Source organism: Petaurus breviceps, unplaced genomic scaffold (assembly GCF_028583685.1).
Source record: "Petaurus breviceps papuanus isolate PSGF00001 unplaced genomic scaffold, PetGlider_PUasm1.0 90730, whole genome shotgun sequence".
NCBI classification, from domain to species: Eukaryota; Metazoa; Chordata; class Mammalia; order Diprotodontia; family Petauridae; genus Petaurus; species Petaurus breviceps.
Genome location: NW_027187324.1, coordinates 13,525,791 through 13,545,351, shown reverse-complemented (window position 1 = coordinate 13,545,351; position 19,561 = coordinate 13,525,791). Strand labels below are relative to the sequence as shown.

At 40.3% G+C, this 19,561-nt stretch overlaps 1 protein-coding gene across 1 annotated transcript; it reads right to left on the bottom strand.

Moving 5' to 3' along the window:
• Positions 1–6,110: 6,110 nt before the first annotated feature.
• ACOD1 (aconitate decarboxylase 1) lies at positions 6,111–18,627 on the bottom strand. Its single transcript, XM_069066834.1, has 5 exons — positions 18,544–18,627; positions 14,704–14,865; positions 11,759–11,848; positions 9,457–9,662; positions 6,111–8,159 (listed from the first exon to the last, which is right to left on the bottom strand). The coding sequence occupies exons 1-5, from the start codon at positions 18,553–18,555 to the stop codon at positions 7,205–7,207; spliced, it is 1,425 nt and encodes a 474-aa protein (XP_068922935.1). The 5' UTR covers positions 18,556–18,627; the 3' UTR covers positions 6,111–7,204.
• Between the last annotated feature and the right edge of the window lie 934 nt (positions 18,628–19,561).

Here is a 19,561-nt window from a genome sequence, read left to right as displayed (position 1 = left end):
GTGGATTCTGTATCACATTGATTAAAGGTAACTTAAGCATTATTTTTTGCCCATATGTCATTAAGTAACCCTAATTGCTTCATTGGGAAATGTAGTCTAAAGACAAGCAAATTACCATTCTTGTGCTATTTGGTGTGTTTGGACAAGTAGAAGGCACCATTTTAATTCTGCCTTTTAAGCAGATGGATAGAAGAGTGTTCCAAAGTCTTTTTCCTGAACTGCCTGCCAGGTTGGATCCTGCTGCTACTGGAGTAGGTTAGTTTGGCTTTGAAAAATATGTCATATAATGTATTATGAATATGAACGCGGACCTAGGACTGCACCTGAGAGTGACAAAGCAAACACTTGGTGTTTGAGCTTCTGTACTGTCTGAAATAATTTAATTAACTGTTTAAAATACTACTTTTCTGTCAGTTTTCTGCGTTTGTGCATAAGGTGCCAAGTATCTCTTACTTTTCCAGGGATAATGTAGATTTAGAGGGATGTTATCAATACAGAGCCTGTCGTCAGTAACTGGTAGCATCCATTGGGTTTTGTATTATCATGAGATATCTTTAACAGGTACTTAATAATAATAGTTAACACTTATAAAGCACTTTCAGATTTGCGTAGTACTCTCCCTGCATTATCTCCTTTGGTCAGTTCTTGTGAATCATTAATAGGAGCATGATTTTGGGCAGGGAGGGAATATAATTTCAGCAACATATATGAGTAGAATGGGATTATCCAGTTCAGTTTATCCAGTATTTTTATTAAGTACCTACTCTTTGCTAGGCACTGAAGACTCAAAAATACAAATTAAAACAGTCCCTGCCTTTTAGGAGCTTATATTCCACTGGGGAAAACAAACATAAGTAAATGGAAGATAATTTGAGGAGGAAGAGTGTTTAGTCCTCTAAGTGGAGAAATTTCACAGAAGATATTATTATTAATGATTACGTATTAGTACTAAGTAGGCACCATATAAATATTTGTTAAATTTTTACATTGACCCTTTTTTTTTTTTTTTTTTTTGCTTTTTGGAAGGGGGGAAGGCAGGGCCATTGGGGTTAAGTGACTTGCCCAAGGTCACATGGCTAGTAAGTGTTAAATATCTGAGGCTGGATTTGAACTCACGTCCTCCTGACTGCAGGGCTGGTGCTCTATTCACTGTGCCACCTAGCCACCCCTACACTGACCTTTTAAAGATAATTTTTCTTTTCTTGTTTAAACATTTTTTTCAATTACTAGGCATTTTTTTCTCCTCTTCCCCTCCCAAATAAATACAAAACTCTTGTAGCATATAAACAAGCAAAATAAATTCAAACATTGGCCACATCCAAAAATGTGCGTCTCAGTTGGGCATATATTAGTCCATCACCTTTCTGTCTTGAGGTGAGCAGTGTTCTTAATTAGTTTTTCCACATAAATTGCTATAAAAAAGAATTACATTTTAAGAAGTGATTTGTGGTCTCATTCTCATTAAAAATGTCTTAAAGTAATATAATAGCAAGAGTCAGTAATACTTATAGCTACCGAGGCTTTAAGTTTCTTTTGCTATAGCCCTGGTAACATCATTTGATTATTCCTTAGTTCCACAAAGCACAGTGTTAGGCAAAATTGAAATTCATGGACAATTCTAGAGGTCGCTATGGGACTGACTACAGGAAGAGTCAGTCAAGAAGCATTAAGAATTGACCATGTGCCAAGCACTGTGTTATGTTCTTAAGGGTACAAAGAGAAGCAAAAACTATCGTCTCTGTCCTTACGGAGCTCATGTTCTAAGGGAGAGGCATGTGCAGAACTACTATGTACATACAAGATACAGAACGGAAGGAAGCTGATTTCAGAGAAGACCTACAGAATGCAGGACTTGAGCTGAATGTTAAAGACAGCAAGGGTAGCTAAGAGGTAGCAAGAAGGAGAGCACTCAAGGCATTGGGTATAGATGGTGCAAAGGTAGCTGGATCTGGAAAGGTAGGAGGGAAGCAGGTTGTGAGAAGTTTTAAATGCCAAAATTAGGGACTTAAACATTGATCCTGGAGGTAATAGGGGACCTTGGAGTTTATTGAATAGCAGAGTAATATAGTCTGACTTAAACTTCAGGAAAATCACTTTGGCAGCTGGAACAGTTTCTCCATTAGTGCTGAACCAACCAAGCAAGATTGCTTGGCAGAATCTATTTTAGGTAGACAAGTCAGAAAAGAAAAGATGGTATGAGATGAGAAAGCAGTATCCAGGGGAACAAAGTGTGGACATTTTCGGAAAAAGACCAAGGAAGGCAGTAAGGCAAAGTAACTTTGGGTCCCACAGACCAGCACCAAGGAAACTCATGGAGGGTGACCCAGCTGGGGAGGAGGGTATCTGTCCTGTCAACCTTAGATTCTCACACTCAGTCCTGGAAAGACAATTTCAGGAGGTCTGGAACACAAAAACCTGTGAGCCAAATCCATATTGTCCCATAGCTTGAAAGACTTTGGTGAAATCTTGGTGTAAACTGTGTCTATAGCATTCCTCTGATTTTTCATTGTAGCAACCTAGCAGAACAAAGGAAATGAGGTCACTCTAGCATGATCTGTTGTAATCATTGTTTAGACTGGCACTAACCATCCATTTAATAACACATTTTAGAATTCTGAGAAAGCTGAGTGGCCTATGGTGTGTAAGCTCCATCTGCTTAACTGTTATTTTTTTATTTTGAAAGTGAAATATTTACCTTTCCCCAATTCTATAACATCTCTCTCACGTTGTTCCCCATGGCCTTTCAAAGATCATTGATGGTGACGTTACAGTTACATGCACTGTACTGTATTCTTTTTTTACCTTGGGATGTTCATAGGATTGTAGATATTGAACTAGAAGTGACCCTAGAAGCCAGCTAGACCAGCCCTCTCATTTTACAGGTGAGGGAACTGAGGCACAGGGACATTAAGTGACTTGCCCATGGTCATACAGGTAGTAACTGTCAGAGGTGGGAATTAAACACACCAGTCCTTTGAATCTTGAGCCTCACTGCAGCATGATGTGGTTAGTTTGGAGCTGGGAGTTGACCTGTCATTAGATTGGAAACTCCTTGAGGGGAGGGGTTATCTTTTGCCTCTTCGATCCCTAGCGCTTAGCACAGTGCCTTCCACATAGTTAATTGCTTAATAAATAGTTATTGATTGATTGTTGATTTCAAATTATCGTAGGCAGCTAGATGCTCTCACCTTCTCCCCACTTCCCTTGTATTTCAGCTTCCTTTTAGGTGTTACCTCTGCTCCTCCTCTCATACTCATTCCAATTCAAGAAGCTCTGTGGGCCAACATCCATGCAAAACTGTATTTCACAAGCCTCCACCAGGGTGTTTACTTTTATACAGTTAGAGAATATACTTGTTCAAAGCAGAAAACATAGAATTAAATAGCATAGCAAAATTAGTGCCAGTAGGAATTTTACACACACACACACAGTGCATTCTTCCATGGGTTACCATACAATCAGTGTTGGACATGGTACACATGTGAGGAGCTCTAAGGTTAGCTGCCCTGAAGGGTTCCCCTGGAATATGTTCAGATACTATTCAGTTTTTGTAACATAGCTTCAGTATTCCAACACTTATAAGTTGCTGGCTTCCTTGTACCACTACCAACTCTATGCCTGGCTGGAAAGCTGCATATTCAACCTGACCCAAGTAGATACCTTAAGATTCACTTATGGGGTACTTAGATGGGTCTACACAAGGTAGAGGTCCTTAGTTCACAGTCCCCACAACTCTTAAATTTATCCACTGTTTGTTGGGTTCTCAGTATACTACTAGAATTTCTCACTGTCAGACATTCACTTTGGTATAGATTGTGGCTGACCACAGTTGGTCTAGCAATCCAAGTATTTACAGCAGGACATTGCATCCTTGGAGAAGGTTTGCGTATGAGGCTGTTCAAGCAGCCTGACATCATGGCACAAAGAACGTTGAAGCGTTGGGCAATTAGGCTTGTGTGTCATAAGGGAAGTAATAGCTGTATCCCTGACAGCACCTCCTTACCTCTTTCCTATTAGGCATGTTTGAGGTAGCAGGACTTGGACATCAAGACTGTTTTTGAGAACTAGCAGAATTACGTGGATGGGGCCAGACACTATGTTATTGTCTGCACTGACCCCTGCAAACTGGAGTAACTTCAAATGATCTGGCAATTCATTTGTCAATTGTCAACACCTGATATACTCGGCTGTCTTTTTAATGTGGTTCAAATTTCAAACGTGGTATTATCCCTGTGTTTACAAAATTGAAGGGCCATCGTCCTGTCACAAAGACCAGAGAGGAAAGCAGGATCCCTGGACTGTTTGGTATAAAACCTTCACTGATACCTAGCTCTGATTAAACTTCATGTTCCTCATGAAAATAGCCCATTCATCCCATTCCAGGAGACCCACCAGGCAGATGTTAATCAAGAATGTTTTCCACCTTCATGTGCTTGCTTTTCCAGTCACAGATCATAATGCTTGTCACAGTTGATGGAGTAACTTACTCTCTGCTTTTTACACACTGTCCTTTGAACATAACCACTCCATGACTGTGCCTTTTCACTGGCTGCCCTTTATGTCTGGAATGCACTCCCTTCTCTCCACCTCCTTGGCTTTTTTCAAGATTCAGCTCAGATCTCTCCTTCTGAAGACCCTCCCAGGTCTTCTCCACTGGTAAAATCTTCCCCTCTGAGACTGCATTGCATTTACACTGTGTTTATCTCATATGGACCTAGTTATTTGCATGTCTCTCATGTTAAAATGTAAAGGCTTTGAGGGCAGGTACTATGTTTTTTGCCTTTCTTGTTTCCCAACTGCTAAGCACAGAACTTGGTGCACAGTAAGAACTTAATTAAGGTGTGTTAATTGTTGACTGTTACCAGGGCTTTGACCTCCCTAAGAACATAGTGACTAGTATAAAAAAACACAAACACCAGTGAAATGCTTATGCACTTCTATTTGTTACCCTTAATCCCTATGTTGAGGCCGAAATTGAAGGCAGCTGCCCCTAGATTGCTAATATTACCTCTGAACTTAGGTTATTGCTGCTTGCCAAGCCAGCATCTTCTGTGCTGCCATTTGGGCCATGGTGGAGATGTGGGCATGGCTGTCACTGTCTTCATGTAGTTCTGTTCACTTACGTTACTAATGTGCAAGACATGTTTTATTTGCAGGGGTATCTATGTCAGTCTTGTTAGCCTAAGTATTCTGGCTAATTGTAAGGGTTATGGGATTTAAAGATCTTCCATGCCCCATGGACGTACTGACATAGCAGGAAGGGGCGGAGCAAGAGAAAGCGAAAGCGAGGAAAAGCGAAAGCCAAGTTAGCGTTCCTGCGGTGGCTGGCGGTGGTTGCGACGGCGGCGGCAGCAGCAGAGGCAGCGGCAGCGCAAAGCCCTTTTTGAGTTAGGACTGCTAAGGACTCCTGCTGAGGACTGCCAGGGGCCGGAGCTGCTGGGAGCACGCTTCCCGGACGCTGGGTGGTTGCTGTGCGTGGGGAGAGGAGGACCTTTGCCTGAGGTAGCCTGTTCTGTTTTAAAGGCTTGAAAATGTGGGTGCTTTCTACTTTATCTATCTGTGCCAATATCATAACTACTCTGATGGCTTTCACTTTCTGGTTTTGGGACTCAGTCTTTTGGTATCTTAATAAATTTTCTAGTTTATTTCCCCATATGGCAAGCATGATGTATTTTGTGATGGATAATTATATCAGCATATTTTTAATCTCTATAGGCATTGTGAATATGGCATTGCTGATACACTAATTAATCCCATTGTATTCTCTTGCTTCCTTTCCCCTTCTTCTGGGTAGGAAGGTGGCTGTTTTCATTTCTTATTTAGAATGGGTTGTAAGAAGATGTAGACAGTGGCAGTTAATGATGAAATTTATTAATTAATGGATACAGCACCTACTAGATGCTAAAGGGGTTAAATCTTAGGGCTAGGGCTTGGAATATTGAGGTTCCATCAGAGGAGGAGGAGGAGGAGGAGGAAAGAGATGAATGAAACAATACAAAGTCCCTACCCTTAGGGTTTATAATCTAATTGAGAAGAAAGAATACAAATGTAAATGAACATGCAAAAAGAGCACAGAAATATTGATGGAGAGAATGTCTACACAGGGCATCTTTATCAATTACATTATCAATATCTTTATTTTTTTTTTTTTTTACAAAATCAGGGTAAAAGCACGACTACATTCTACAGTAATTAAATGTCAGCCTTTACATGTGGAAGAAAACAAAAAAATTTACTCATTTTTGCCCCAGTTCTCCATGAATTGATAGCTCCTGACTCCTCCTCCTCTGGTACTTTGTATAATCTTTGCCATAGTTCTGTTAGTTGGTTCATCAGTTCCAAGTGGAACTCTACATCTTGCTACCAGGCTGTCTTGCCAAGTGAATGTGACTTTTTTTTTAACCCCTGGGATTTATGAATTATATAGTTGTGGGGAGACTGGGGAGGGCTTGGGAAAAAATTCTCTTGGTGAAGGAAGCTGTAGAACTCTTCCCTAGGATTAAGAAATAGTTTATTGTATTGACATTTCTCCCCAGATATGGAGCTCTTGAAAATCCATCAATCAGTAAAACTATTTGGAAATGGTTTAAATTTGCTGTCAAGGCACTCCTGGACTAGGTTTTATTTAGCCTTCTTGCCTATGACACTCACCACCTGTGTGACTTTAGCACACTCCCTGGGCCTCAGATTCCTCGGTTGTAAAATGAAGAGTTTGGACTGGATGGGCTCTGGTTTATGAACCTGTGATTGTATGGATGTTTTGCAGCTTTCTCATGTTGTCTTGAGCAATGTGCACATTACCATGCAAATTTTTCATGTTGCCTTAAGAAATATGTCCATTACTTTTGACACAGTAAGATAAACTTGTCATTTCTACATATACCTAGTGAGACATATCTGAATTGAGTTTGTCTTGCCTGATTTAACACTGTTTATTTAATTTGTTGATTGATAGAGAACCCAAGTTTCAGGTGCTTACCCTTTGAAAGCAATTACTAAATCATAGCATCTGGGAGACATAATGGACAGGGTGCTAGACTGAGAGTCAAAGAGAATTGAGTTCAAATTCTATCTCAGACACTTGCAAATAAACCCTTTGTGCCTCAGTTTCCTCATCTGTAAAATGAGTGTTCCAGGGGCCCTTCCAGTTCTAAATTTATGATCCTATGAATCTTTAAGGTGTCAAAACCCTCCTTTGGAAGTATCAAGAGAGGCTATGAGTGGAGAGCATGTGCTGAGTACATTTTGAAGTCTTTGATGGACAAGGGCCCTTTAAAAACGTGGTTAGCAAAGAACAGTCCTCTATGTCTTCTAATCTATTCACCGTTTTTATAATGCCTTCTACTGCCTCAGAGGGGAGCACGGTGGAGGAATTGGCTCTAAATTTTTCTTCTAAGTCTTCCTGGTTCAGTGGTTTCCTCCAGTGACCATAGAAAGTATCACAGCGTTCTGTGAAGGTATTTCCATTCTCCAGGGTGACGCTCACCTCACAGTAGAGTGTATCAAAGTTAGGGTGATTGTCAGGAGGGTACTCCAGTTCCACTTTATTAAGGAGCTTCCTTATTTGAGACCTGTCCACCTGGCTCTTGTGGAATGACTGGACTGAGATGTCACCATCAAGCAACACAGAACAGGCAACGAATTGGAAAGAGTGTCGGGCTTCATGCTCTGAAACTGGGAAAGGCCTATTCACGTATTTGACATCAGGGATTCTAAGCACAATTCTTTTGATCTTGTCAGTGGGGAGCAAGTGCTTCCTCACAGAAGCAGCTGCATCTGCAACCCAGTGTGTTCCTAAGTGGGCAGGGAAGCGCTTGGTGGCTATGCCTTGTTGGTCCAGCAGCAAAGTGTAAGATTCCAAAGGTGGTAGGGCTTGTGGGGCGTAGTTGGAATAGAAGGCCCCAAACCCTGCCTCTGTGTCCAAGATCTCCTGGTTCCCCTGAAGGCCCAGCAAAGCCAGGAAAGCAGCTTCTAACCCATGCCTGGCTGCATTGCCAATGTGGAGAGGTTTGGTCTGTGTGGCAGCATTTGCCATGGGTGCTCCTGCATAGGAAACGGCAATAGCCATGGCCTCCCTGCACTTTGTCTGGTCAAGCCCTAAAAACTTGGCTGCAGCAGCAGCGCTGCCCAAAGTGCCCACAACTTTTGGTGGATGGAATCTGGAAAGCAGAACACAGAACAGGCCAGTTAATTATGGTGCATTAGAGAAGTTTATGTTACATTGATGGCTAAAGCCTCTTGCAGGGGCAGGCAGTGGCTTAGAGAGGTAAGCCAATATTATCTTTTACTCTTGCATGCTCAAATATACTGTGAAAAAGAAATTTCTGGGGAATTTGGCTTGGGATTTTGGCATGAATTCTAGTAACTAGGCCCCAGGGAACATCTCAGAAGGAAATAAAACAGACAGGACAGTCAATGGGGAGGTACTACAGATGAGGTCAAAGAGATAGAAGGACAGTGGGGGCATGATGATGCAGGTATTTTAGTCTGGTCTGCCCTTGCGTACCACTGTACCACTCCTGAGTTGGCCTTGGCAGGAAGCAGTTGGAGGCCCTTGCCAAGAACAGGACACTAAATGGAAAACCAGTGGTTGTAGGATTCTGTATCATGTTTCCCATGACACGATCCATTGTGCCATGAGGAAGAGCTGAGACCCAGACCTAGCATTTTTTAATTTAATGACTGCCCCTACTAGAAGCTATGAGTTGACATTTAGATGTGAACTGTGTTGTATTCTCTTTACTTGTTTCCCTCCATTCGGGAGGTATGGTGTGGGGAGTCTAAATAAATTGAACTTTGTCTTTCTTGAAACTCCTGAATAAAGAGAATCCTTATACACTGGAGGAATACTGGGTTTAGAAGGGTCTCCAGCTGTGTGGCTGATTTTCTGTTATAGAATCCTTATTTCTTTTATTGATTACTGTACAGAATAGCAAAATACTACATACAGTATCCACACATTTGTTTATAATGGGGACTATTTCCATTATGGCACATGATTAGGGCTTGGTGAAATGTGACAGATTCAGGAGTAAGGCAAAGTCTTTTGGTAGGTAAGAAATCAAATCCTCACTAATTTCACCCTATGGTTAATGAGAAGAATGTAGCCACCCAGACAGAAGTGGACCTGGGGATTACTCACTCTTAAAGAACCCAAAGAAAGTCTGCATTTCACCAGCAATTCCCCTAAGTGGAGTGGAGTTTATGAGAGTCAGGTGAATGAGTGAGTCAGTCAGTAGGCATTTATTGTCAGCATTTGCTAACAGTTGATCTTTTTTCCAGCAAATAAAACTAGGATAGTGGCTAGTGATGCCACCTGGTGGTTAAATTAGCCTTTAGTATTAGATTTGATATCTCAGGGACTACTCCAGAGCACTAAAAGCATCAGTTGTTTTATAAGTGAAGCAAAGAGTGAGGCAACTCATTGCCTAACTCTGAGACAAATTCTCTCCATACCTCTTTGGTATGTCACTGGATTCCTTGGAGAAATGCATTAATCGGCCTTGTACTTCAATCCCAACATTGAAAGCCAGCAGCAGGTCAAGTCCAGAGACCCTGGGATTTTGAGGTAAGACTTCTGATAAAGCCAAGAGGACAGGAAGTACTGGCCCTGAAGGATGTGTAGCAGGGTGCCATGTGTCATCAAAGTCCATTGAGTGAACCTTTGTAGGATAGGGAAAAACACACACACACACACACATAGATTCAGTTCCCTTCAGTCTCAATGCAGTAAGAACAACAGAGAAGATAACTTTGTCAGAGATGGGATTTTTATCTGAGGTTCTCTCTATTTTCATTAAGGTTTGAGGAAGGAGCATGGTGTGGGTTAGGGTGGGGTTCAGAAAATCTGGGTTCAGATTTTGGATCAGATGTTTTGTAGCAGTGGAATTATAAGCATGCAGAAATCACCTGGAACAGTGTATATAAGCTTCTAAAGTTCATCTGTGTTTGTTTAAAATTACTATATTTTCCCCCTTACTATTCTTTTATAGCAGGTATTAAGAGAAATCTGTGGTTAACTCCTAAATGTTATTAGTTTATATTTCATTTACTCAAAGGCAGCTGACAGGGAGATTATGGGGGGGGGAGTGGAGGAAGAGAGAGAGGGAGGGGAACATGAAGGAAGAGAGGGGGAGAGAGGGAGGGAGGTGTAAAGGGAGAGGAAGAGGGAAAGGGAGATCTATTTGGAGACTTGAAGGAACTAAAGAGATATTTCTTGAAAGCATATTATTAAACTCTCTAAAGAAATACATAAAAATGAACCCAGGCCACTCATGAATTACTCTGGACACACTAGAACTAAATGATAGCATTAGGGGATTGGTAAATCAGAAGCTCATGGACAGTTGCCTAGGATACCTCAAAGGTCCCTTTGTTCTTCCTGTATAGACATAAAGGGGCACCTCCCAGAAAGTGGGAAGCTGAGCACAGTGACTAGAGAGAAAATTAGTCTAGGAAGAGAAGAGGTGGAAAAGAGTATCTATATCCAGAGAAAGGCAACAGGCAGTTTTTTTTTCTAGGCCAAATACTTCTAACTCCAAAAACTGCCTTCTCAAATAAATTCTTTGTGGATATTTTCATGCTTATTTGTTTCGTTCCCAAATTCTTCATGGATATTTACATCTGGATGTCCTGCTGCTATCTGCAGTTTGACATTTATAAAACTGAACTCACTATTTTGTCCCTTAAAGGGACTTCCTCTTCTCATTTCTCAGGCCATGCAGGATTTAAGCCTTGTAGTTATTTCTGACTTTTCTTCTTTCCTCACCTCTTACATCAAGTTAATTGGCAAGTCCGGTTATTTCTTCCTCAATAATTTTCACTCAATCCCTTCTTTTCCATACTCACTGCACTGCTTTGATTATTTCAGTGCCCTGCTTAAAAAAAAAAATCTTCAGTAGCTTCCCCAGTACCTATTGAGTAAAGTCCAGATTCTGTATCCTGACATTCAAGACCTTCCATTATCAGACCTGTCTGTCCAGTTTTGCCTCCAACTACTTCCACATAAAAAAACTAATCTCCAGTCAAATTCCTCTACTTGCAGTTTCCTAAATAATATACAATATGAGATAATAAATCACATTTACATAATATTTTGCTTGACGTGCTGTCCTCACATAGGAGAGTTGTTGTGAGAGGAAAGTCAGAGAAACACAAGTATTGTCATGCTCTTTTTACAGATGAAGAAAATGCTGTTTTTTGAGAGGTTGAAAGACTTGTCTGTGGTTGTGCAACTTGTGTGTGTCTGAAGCAGTCTCAACATCAAGGTTTCCTGATTGCACTGCTGGTACTGGATACACACTATTATTCCCAGCCTGTTCCTTTGACCTCCCCTCTTCCCCAGGTTTCTACCTATTGAAACCCTTCAAAGCCAAGCTTAAATGCTATTCTTTCATGCAGCTTTCTATGATTATCCCTGCGGAGAATGGTCTCTCCTTTCTGAAATCCTCCAAGTGTCAATATCACTCAGAGTAAGCTTAGTATTTATCTTATGTTTCCCTCTCGATGCAAGTACTTTGGCATTGAGTTTTTTATTTTTTTCCACAGAGAAGGTTCTCCAGACTTATATTGAGGTAACCTAAGAGTGGTCTATGTTTCATGAAAAGTTCTTTTTCCCCAAGTCCTTGGCTTCATTTGCTCATAATTTTATCCTGTGAAGCTTCTAAAAAGGCTTGTTTTAAAAGCTTTAGAAACAACACATAAAAAAAATAGTGATACTGAATATCTCAGACTTGAAAAACTGCATAAAGATCCTTACAGCTACTCCATTCACGAAAGCGGCATATGTGGGTGGGAGCAGGAGGTCTGGATGTCCCCAGACGCAGCTGGATATGTCACTACTGTAGATCTGGAACAAAAGCAGAAGGGTCAGATTGGGGCATCAGGTCACCACTCTCTCTTGCTTGCTCCTTCCTTTTTAATGCTTGGGGTCATTAATCTAACAGATTTTGATGAAAAATGTAAACCACATTCCGTAAATTTCTTCTTCTTTGACCCAGAGGATTATACACCTTCTCCTTTACATGTAGATTAGAGGAGACTCAGCCTCTCATACAAGTTCCTGATGCAAATGGGCTTTGAGGGTTAGAGAGGTTTGACTTATCTGCACATTTTTTTGGTAAACTTTTCAGTTCTAAATTGATGATCCAGACATTTATGCCTACTGGATATATGTTTTTATAATATGTATTATATATGTGTGTGTCTTTAAAAAAAAACTAGACCTGTGATTTTATCAGTGTAAGAAGCACCTGGTGAGGAACTTTCTCTACTATTGGAGATTGGCACCTGTTGTGCAATTTAGTTTCAGAGAATGACATGGAACACTTAAAGGACAAGTGATTGCCCTGGGTCAAACATCCATTTTGTGCCAGAGGTGAGACCTGGATCTAAGTCTTCTAGATTCTGAGAGCAGCTCACTATCCACTAAGCCATGGTGACTGTGAATATATCTTATTTATCATAGGTATATTGTCAATACTATATTATGTAATATATTATTATAAACAGTCAAACTAATATATACAGATATGTGTATATACACACATATGTACATATATGTCCTTCAAAGATATGCTCTTCAAGCAACTGTTTAAGACTTCAAGGTACAAAGAAAATGCCAATTTGATTTGGTAGAGGGAGCTTTCTCATCTCATGGGGAGTTCCAGATAGCTAGGAAGTCACGAGTCTGGTCCAAAAAAATACTCCAAATGACTATATTATAGAAACATAGCTCTGTGATAAACAATTTATTTTTATAGACATGTTGGACATATTTTGTCTAAATGACAAATAAATGCCTATATTGCATTATATATATTTTTACTACTGTAGATACATGTCTACAACATTATACAAAGCTTATTTTTTTACTGTATATATGTACTCTATATGTACCTACATCATAGACATGTTCATTATTTTTACTCTATACATTATATAAGTTGCTTGGCATAACTCAACTTTTGTATCTATCATGGCTCTGGATTGTGTGTGTGTGTGTGTGTATTTAAGTTATTAAAGCTTAAAACTGCATTGAGTTTTGGGACACTCCTTGTGGGTATGTATGTGGGTGTATGTAAACACATGTATATATTCATATGTATATATAAATTTTCCAGATCTTCTGTGTATTGTGCATATATGTTATATATGTGTATGTATGTGTGAATGGTTTTTGTCTAGACCTGTGATCTCACTGGTGTAGAGAAATGATATAAACTACTTCTACTGATTTTTACCAATTTAGCAATTTGTAATTTTATTTGTACAATTGTAAATTTGTATAATTTAGCAACTGTAGTTTAGCAGTTTGTCTTAAATTTATAGTCTTAGAGTTAACAAGTATTTCTTCGGTACAAATTATGTGATGTCAGGAATTTGATAAATGCTGAGCACGAGAAGAAAGGCAGAAACCATTCTTGCTTTCAGGGAGCCCACAGTTTAATGGGGTGAGACAATACGTAAACAAGATATATACAGGATAACTTGGAGATAATCACTACAGGGAAGATGTTCAGCATTAGGAAACAGGAGAAGGTACTTTTGGAGTCAGCTCATGGGTCTGGAATCAGGAACAGTTCAAATGTGTCCCCAGACAGCTGTGTGAACCTAGTCACAACCTCTGAGACTGCCTCAGTTTCCTCATCTGTAAAATGGGGAAAATAATAGCACTTACCTTGCAGGGACAAATGAGATAATATTTATAAGAACACTCAGCCTGGTACATACTAGGTGCTATATAAAGGCTTATTTCCTTCTCTTTCTCCATTAAGGGGATTGGGAAAGGATTTTTGCTAAAAGTGAGATTTTAGGTGAGATTCAAAGGAAGTCAGGGAAGCTGGGAGGCAGAGATGAGGAGGGAGAGCAGTTCAGGTATAGTGAACAGCTGGTAAAAAACAAAAGCAAAAAACCCCCAGAGTGAGGAGATAGAGTGTCTTGTTCGAGTAACAGCAAGTAGGCCAGTGCCATTGGATCATAGAGTACATGGAGGTGAATACTATAAGAAGACTAGAAAGATAGGAAGGGTCCAGGTTACAAAGGGCTTTAAAAGCCAAATAGAGGGTTTTATCTTTGATCCTAGAGGTAATAGGGAGCCACTGGCATTTATTGAACAGGGAGAGTGACATAGAAAGACCTATACTAAGGTCACTTTGAAAGCCAAGTAGAGGGTGGGATGCAGTGGGGAGAGACTTGAGACAGGGAGACCAACCAGAAGGCTATTGCAGTAGTCCAGGCATGATGAGATCCTTCACCAGGGTGATGGTCATATGAAAAGAGAGAAGGGGACCTATACAGCAGAGATGTTGTGAAGGTACACTCTACAGGACTTGGCAACAGATTGGAGATGGGGTCATGAGAGAGTGAGCAGTCTAGGACGACACCTTGGTTACAAGCCGGGGTGACCCGATGGATAGTGGTGCCCTTGGTAGGAACAAATAAGTTAGGAATAGGGGAGTGCTTGGGCTTTGGCATCAAGAGGCTGTGATCTGCCAATGGTCACACAGTATGTATCAGAGGTTGGACATGACCCACAGATCTTCCTGACTCCAAGCCCTCTCTGCTACAATGTCCTGCCCCTCTATATTATGTCATGTCACATTATATTATCATATCACATTATGTTTCATCATACTATGTTATGTTACATCGATTATTAGGCAAACTTATAACTATATGTAATATGTACTTTTGGACTCTTACTTTACTGTATTGTGTAGCTTTGTGGAAGACTTCTGTGTTGGTTCCCAGTAGGCCAACACCCAGAGTATCCAGGATCATCCTCTTGCTTCTCTGGATGACTCGGTCTGTCAGATGCTTGACATTTAGGCCGTGGATGACGCTGGCAAAGCTTGCTGTCACAGACTTAAAAAGGAAAGATTTTTTCAATGAGTAGCAGATGCTATGCATTTCTATTTCTATGCTTCCTACAAGAGGAGTTAGCATTTTTACTTATATGCCCCTCGTTAGTGAATCTAATGTACAGACATAACAAACTGTAGAATCACTCTGAATCTGAGTTCTGGAAGCAACCTCAGAAATAACCTGATCCAATGCCCTTCTTTTACAAAGAAGGAGCCTTGGGCACAGGCCCCCCACATGGCTATGTCAGAGCTGAGCCTCAATCCCACTTATTTCACATGTTTCCCACTTCACCAAGCTGCTGAATCTTACAAAACAGATTCAGTGAGGGATCATTATGTCTGTTTCACAAGGGCCCTTTGGTTTACAAAAAAAGACCATGACAAGGTTTTAAATGTAAACTTTTTTTAACATGAATTTAAAACAAAAATTGATTTCCATGCTTTTCAAAAATAAGTTTTACTTATGCCCTTTGTTTTTAAATCCTAACTACTTTTAAATGTGGCATATTCCTGCTGTCTCCCTACCAGGAGAAGGGATGCATGCTTGATTAGCTATTCTTTAAGACCAAGATTGGTCAGTGTAATTATTCAGAGTTCAACTTCCTTTAGATACATGTAGTTGTCTAAGAATACACCAGTTGTCAACAATGAGGTATTCGTGCATTATTGAGCATTCCATGCTGACCCTGACCTCCATTTATTTTCAATAAACATAGGACTTAGAGTGGCTAGAACCTTAGAAATCAACCCTTCTCTTTTTTCAAAGGATGTAACTGAAGTCCAAAGAACTTAAGTGTTTTGCCCAAGGTCAAACATGTAATGAATGACAGAGCCAAGATTAGAACCCAGAATCTTTGACTCTAGAGCCAATGATTTTCCATTTCACCAAACTGCTTTCTCAGCAAACAAGAAAAAACCAATCAGATCCAAAAAGTTATTTTTAAGATAAGTGAGAGAAAGTAAAGTTCATGGGTTATAGAATAGTAACTAATTTCTTTCTCTTCATCTCATTTTTCTTATGTTCCTGACCATTCCCTTTAGGGTCAATGTAAGATTACTTCTCCTTTGGAAGCATGAGATACCCTCCTCTCATCTCTTTGAAGCCAAGGAGGGGAACAACATCCACGAATGGCCCCGATTCCAATGACTGACTATTCTTGACCTAAGGGTCTTGTCCATCAACTTGTCTAAACTCTAGATTCTCTAAATGTAAGCCAGGGGTTTAATATTTTCATTAAATAGGCATTTTAAATCACTTACTACGTATAAGGCACTCTGTCTTTTGTTGTAACATGATGTTACTTTTCTTTTTTTAAAGTCTTGATATTAATGGAGGCTGGTGTGCTGGGATTTTCACAGTGAAGTCTCTGAGATGGGGCTAAGGGACAATAAGTCAAAAGATCGTAGATCTAGAATGAGATGGGAGTTGAGAGGCCATCTCATTTTATAGATCCCTCATTTTACAGTTGAAGAAATTGAAGCTGAAGGGAGTTAAGTGACTTACCCAAAGTCATATCAACACCAGAATTGGGATTTGAACTCAGGTCCTCAGACTCCTGAACCATTGCCTTTTTCATTAGGGGAAGGGAGGGAGGGAATGAGCATTTCTATAGTGCCTACTATGCACTAGGCATTGTGCTAAGCACCCTTTTACAAACTTCTCATTTGATCTGAGGGAAGCCAGGTGGCCCAGCGGATAGAGTGCCTGACCTGGAGTCAGGAAGATTTGGCTCCCTGAGTTCGAATCCATCTCAGACAGACAGACAAACCCTGTTTACTTCAGTGTCCTCATCTGTAAAGAAATGGCAAATCACTCCACTATCTTGCCAAGAAAACCCAAAATGGAGTCACTAAGAGTTGGAAAAAAAAACCTGACCAACAACCACAACAAACATTTGGTCCTTACAATGACCCAGTGAGATAGGAGCTATTATTATCTCCATTTTGCAGTTGAAGAAGTGGGCAAACAGAGGTTAAGTGACTTGCCCAGGGTCACACAGCTAGTCTGAGGCTAAACTCAGGCCTTCCTGATACCAGGCTCAGTGCTCCATCCATTGCTCTGCCCGCTGCCTCAAGAGAGGCACGCTGGTAGGTATTATCATTTTATGTTCTAGGAACTGCTGCAAAACCAGTTTAAAATGGGAAAAGAGGAAGAGATTATTGTGGCAGAAACCATTTTTGGAGATTTATCAACATATCTGTACTATTTCTGGGAGCTCCAGTTCTAAAACATGCTACCTCTTTCCAAGTCTAGCTGTATATTTGAGCTGGTTAGTGATAGTGCAGAGTTCCTTTTTTCTATTGGAACAGGCTACAAGTAATGGCACTACCATGCTGGGAGAGAGTTGGGTGTTCACAGGATGAAGTTCATTCATGGAAACCTTAGAGCTGGATGGAAGATAGGACATTAATCTGGTCTAGTCCAAACCTTACTTGATGTATGACTCTCTTCCATAACATTCCCCATAAGAGTTTTCCCAGCCTTTTCTTGATAACTTCCAGTGATGGGGAACTTACTACCTTGTGAAAAGTCCATTCCATTTGGAAAACATCGGAAGAGTAGACACAAAGTGGGATCTTAGAGTAGGTTGTTAAATGCCTATTCCAACTCTGTACTTCCATGAATAGTGCAGGTGGCCACTCCATAGAGAAGCCAGCTTAGAAACCTTTAAATATTCATAGTCATTCATATTCACATAGCACTTGGAAGTTTATAAAGTGCTTACTCCCCCCCCCCCATATTTGTGAGGTCGCTATATAAAGTATTATCAGCTGTATTTTACAAATGAGCTAAGAGAAGTTCAACGGATTGCTGAAGGTCACATGGGTAGCATATAATAGAGATGGAATTAAAACTCTCTAGTCTCTCTTGACTCCAAGGCCAGTTCATTTTCCACTATGCTACAAGGCATCTCATGCTTCCAAAGGACAAGTAATCTTACACTGACCCCAAAGGGAATGTGACCTTGGGCAAAACACAAGTTCTTTGGACTTCAGTTACATCCTATGAAAAAAGAGAGGGATTGATTTCTAAGGTTCTAGCCACTTTAAGTCCTATGTTTATGAAAACAGCAATATAAACTGTGTTTAAAGTATAAAATAAATAATACTATGTTGATTAATTTATTTAAGCATTTTATTTCCAGTTCTGAATTATCTCCTTCCTCCCAGTTATTTTCCCACCTATTGAGAAGACAAGAAATATGATACTCAACGTACATGGAAGTTGACTAACTTCTTAATAGCAAGTCATCTTTACTTATCTTCTCAATTTTAAAAAAGAATTAACCAAATCCATCATATTTATGGTATCAGGTGAAGGAAAAGATGCATTCAATTTTTCAGTCAATCAACAAACACTTATTATGTATTCACTATTTTTCAGGTGCTGGGCTAGGCACAGAATATACAAAGAAAAAAAATGAAAAAGTTCTACTTCCCCAAGGAACTTATATTCTATTAAGGGAGAAAACATATAAACATATAAGCATAAATAAAATAACTACAAGGACATTTTTGAGGAGAGGCACTAATATTTGGGGGGTAATATATAAAATCAGAGTTTCCATTTAAAAAAAAGTAAAATGTCATTTTCAAAGCAAAAATATCACATAACTGGAAAAAAAGAGTAAAGAGATGAAAATAAAACCAAAGGAAATAAGCTGTAACATAACCATACCTTGAGAATCATTCTGAGCTAAAGAAGAGGTCAATCCCAGGAACAAAGCTGAGCAGTGACTTGAACAGGCACCACGCTTCCTTTATAGAAGTCTTCAAGTTTCCCCCCCACCACCACGCCTTGCCTCATGCCTCACTTTGCTCACTCACTTCCTTCTGTAACCCAGGAATTTCCCCATTTCCCCAATATTTTCATTTCAATTGCCTCCATCATGAGCTATAGCTCTTCAGCCCATCCCCAAAGAGCAGGGAATTAGTTTGGAATACTTCCTATGGAGCCTGTGTGGGTATGAGACTATGCCTTGGCTCCTTCCTGTGGACCACCTTCAAAGGCACATGTGAATCCATGCTTTTTTTTTTGTCCTCATGTCAAAGAGGACTGGTGACTGATGCAGTAAGAGTTACCCTTTTAATAGGACAGATAAGAGCAAAGAGAAAAATGCTCCCCATCCCCCATCTCACATCTCATGGGCCAATGTCAGTTCTCCTTCTAGTAAGGCTTGGGAAGGGATTTTTCTCCCCTTCCCCTCCCCAGCACCAGCTACACAAACAACAATGAATCTGTTTTCCAATACTTAATTCACTGCCTGGCAAATTGTTGAGTCATTTTTCATTTGTGTCCGACTCAGGTTAGATTTAAACTCACAATGATGAGACTTCCTGATTTCAGGACCAGTGCTCCATCCCCTGGGCTACCTAGCTGCCCTTTTGTTGTTGAATCATTTCAGTCCCATCGGAGTCTCCATGACCCCATTTGGGGTTTTCTTGACAAAGATACTGGAGTGGTTTTCCATTTCTTCCTCCAACTCATTTTGCAGGTGAGGAAACTGAGGCAAGCAGGGTTAAATGACTTGCTCAGGGTCATACAGTAAGTAAGTGTCTGAGGTCAAATTTGAACTCAGGTCTTCCTGATTCCAGGGCCGGCACTCCATCCATTGTGCCACCTAGCTGCCAAATAGCAGGCAGTTAATGAATGCAGGTTGAATGACTGAACCAGAGACTGGGTCTCAAGCCCTCAG

Bases quoted from the DNA above. Each gene is read 5' to 3' on its own strand.
- ACOD1 (XM_069066834.1), bottom strand. The intron at 11,849-14,703 runs GTAAGAGTCCAA...CTTTTGTTCCAG, and splicing joins AAGCTACACAATACAGTAAA to ATCTACAGTAGTGACATATC. The intron at 8,160-9,456 runs GTATGGAGAGAA...TCTGCTTTCCAG, and splicing joins TCCAGTGACATACCAAAGAG to ATTCCATCCACCAAAAGTTG.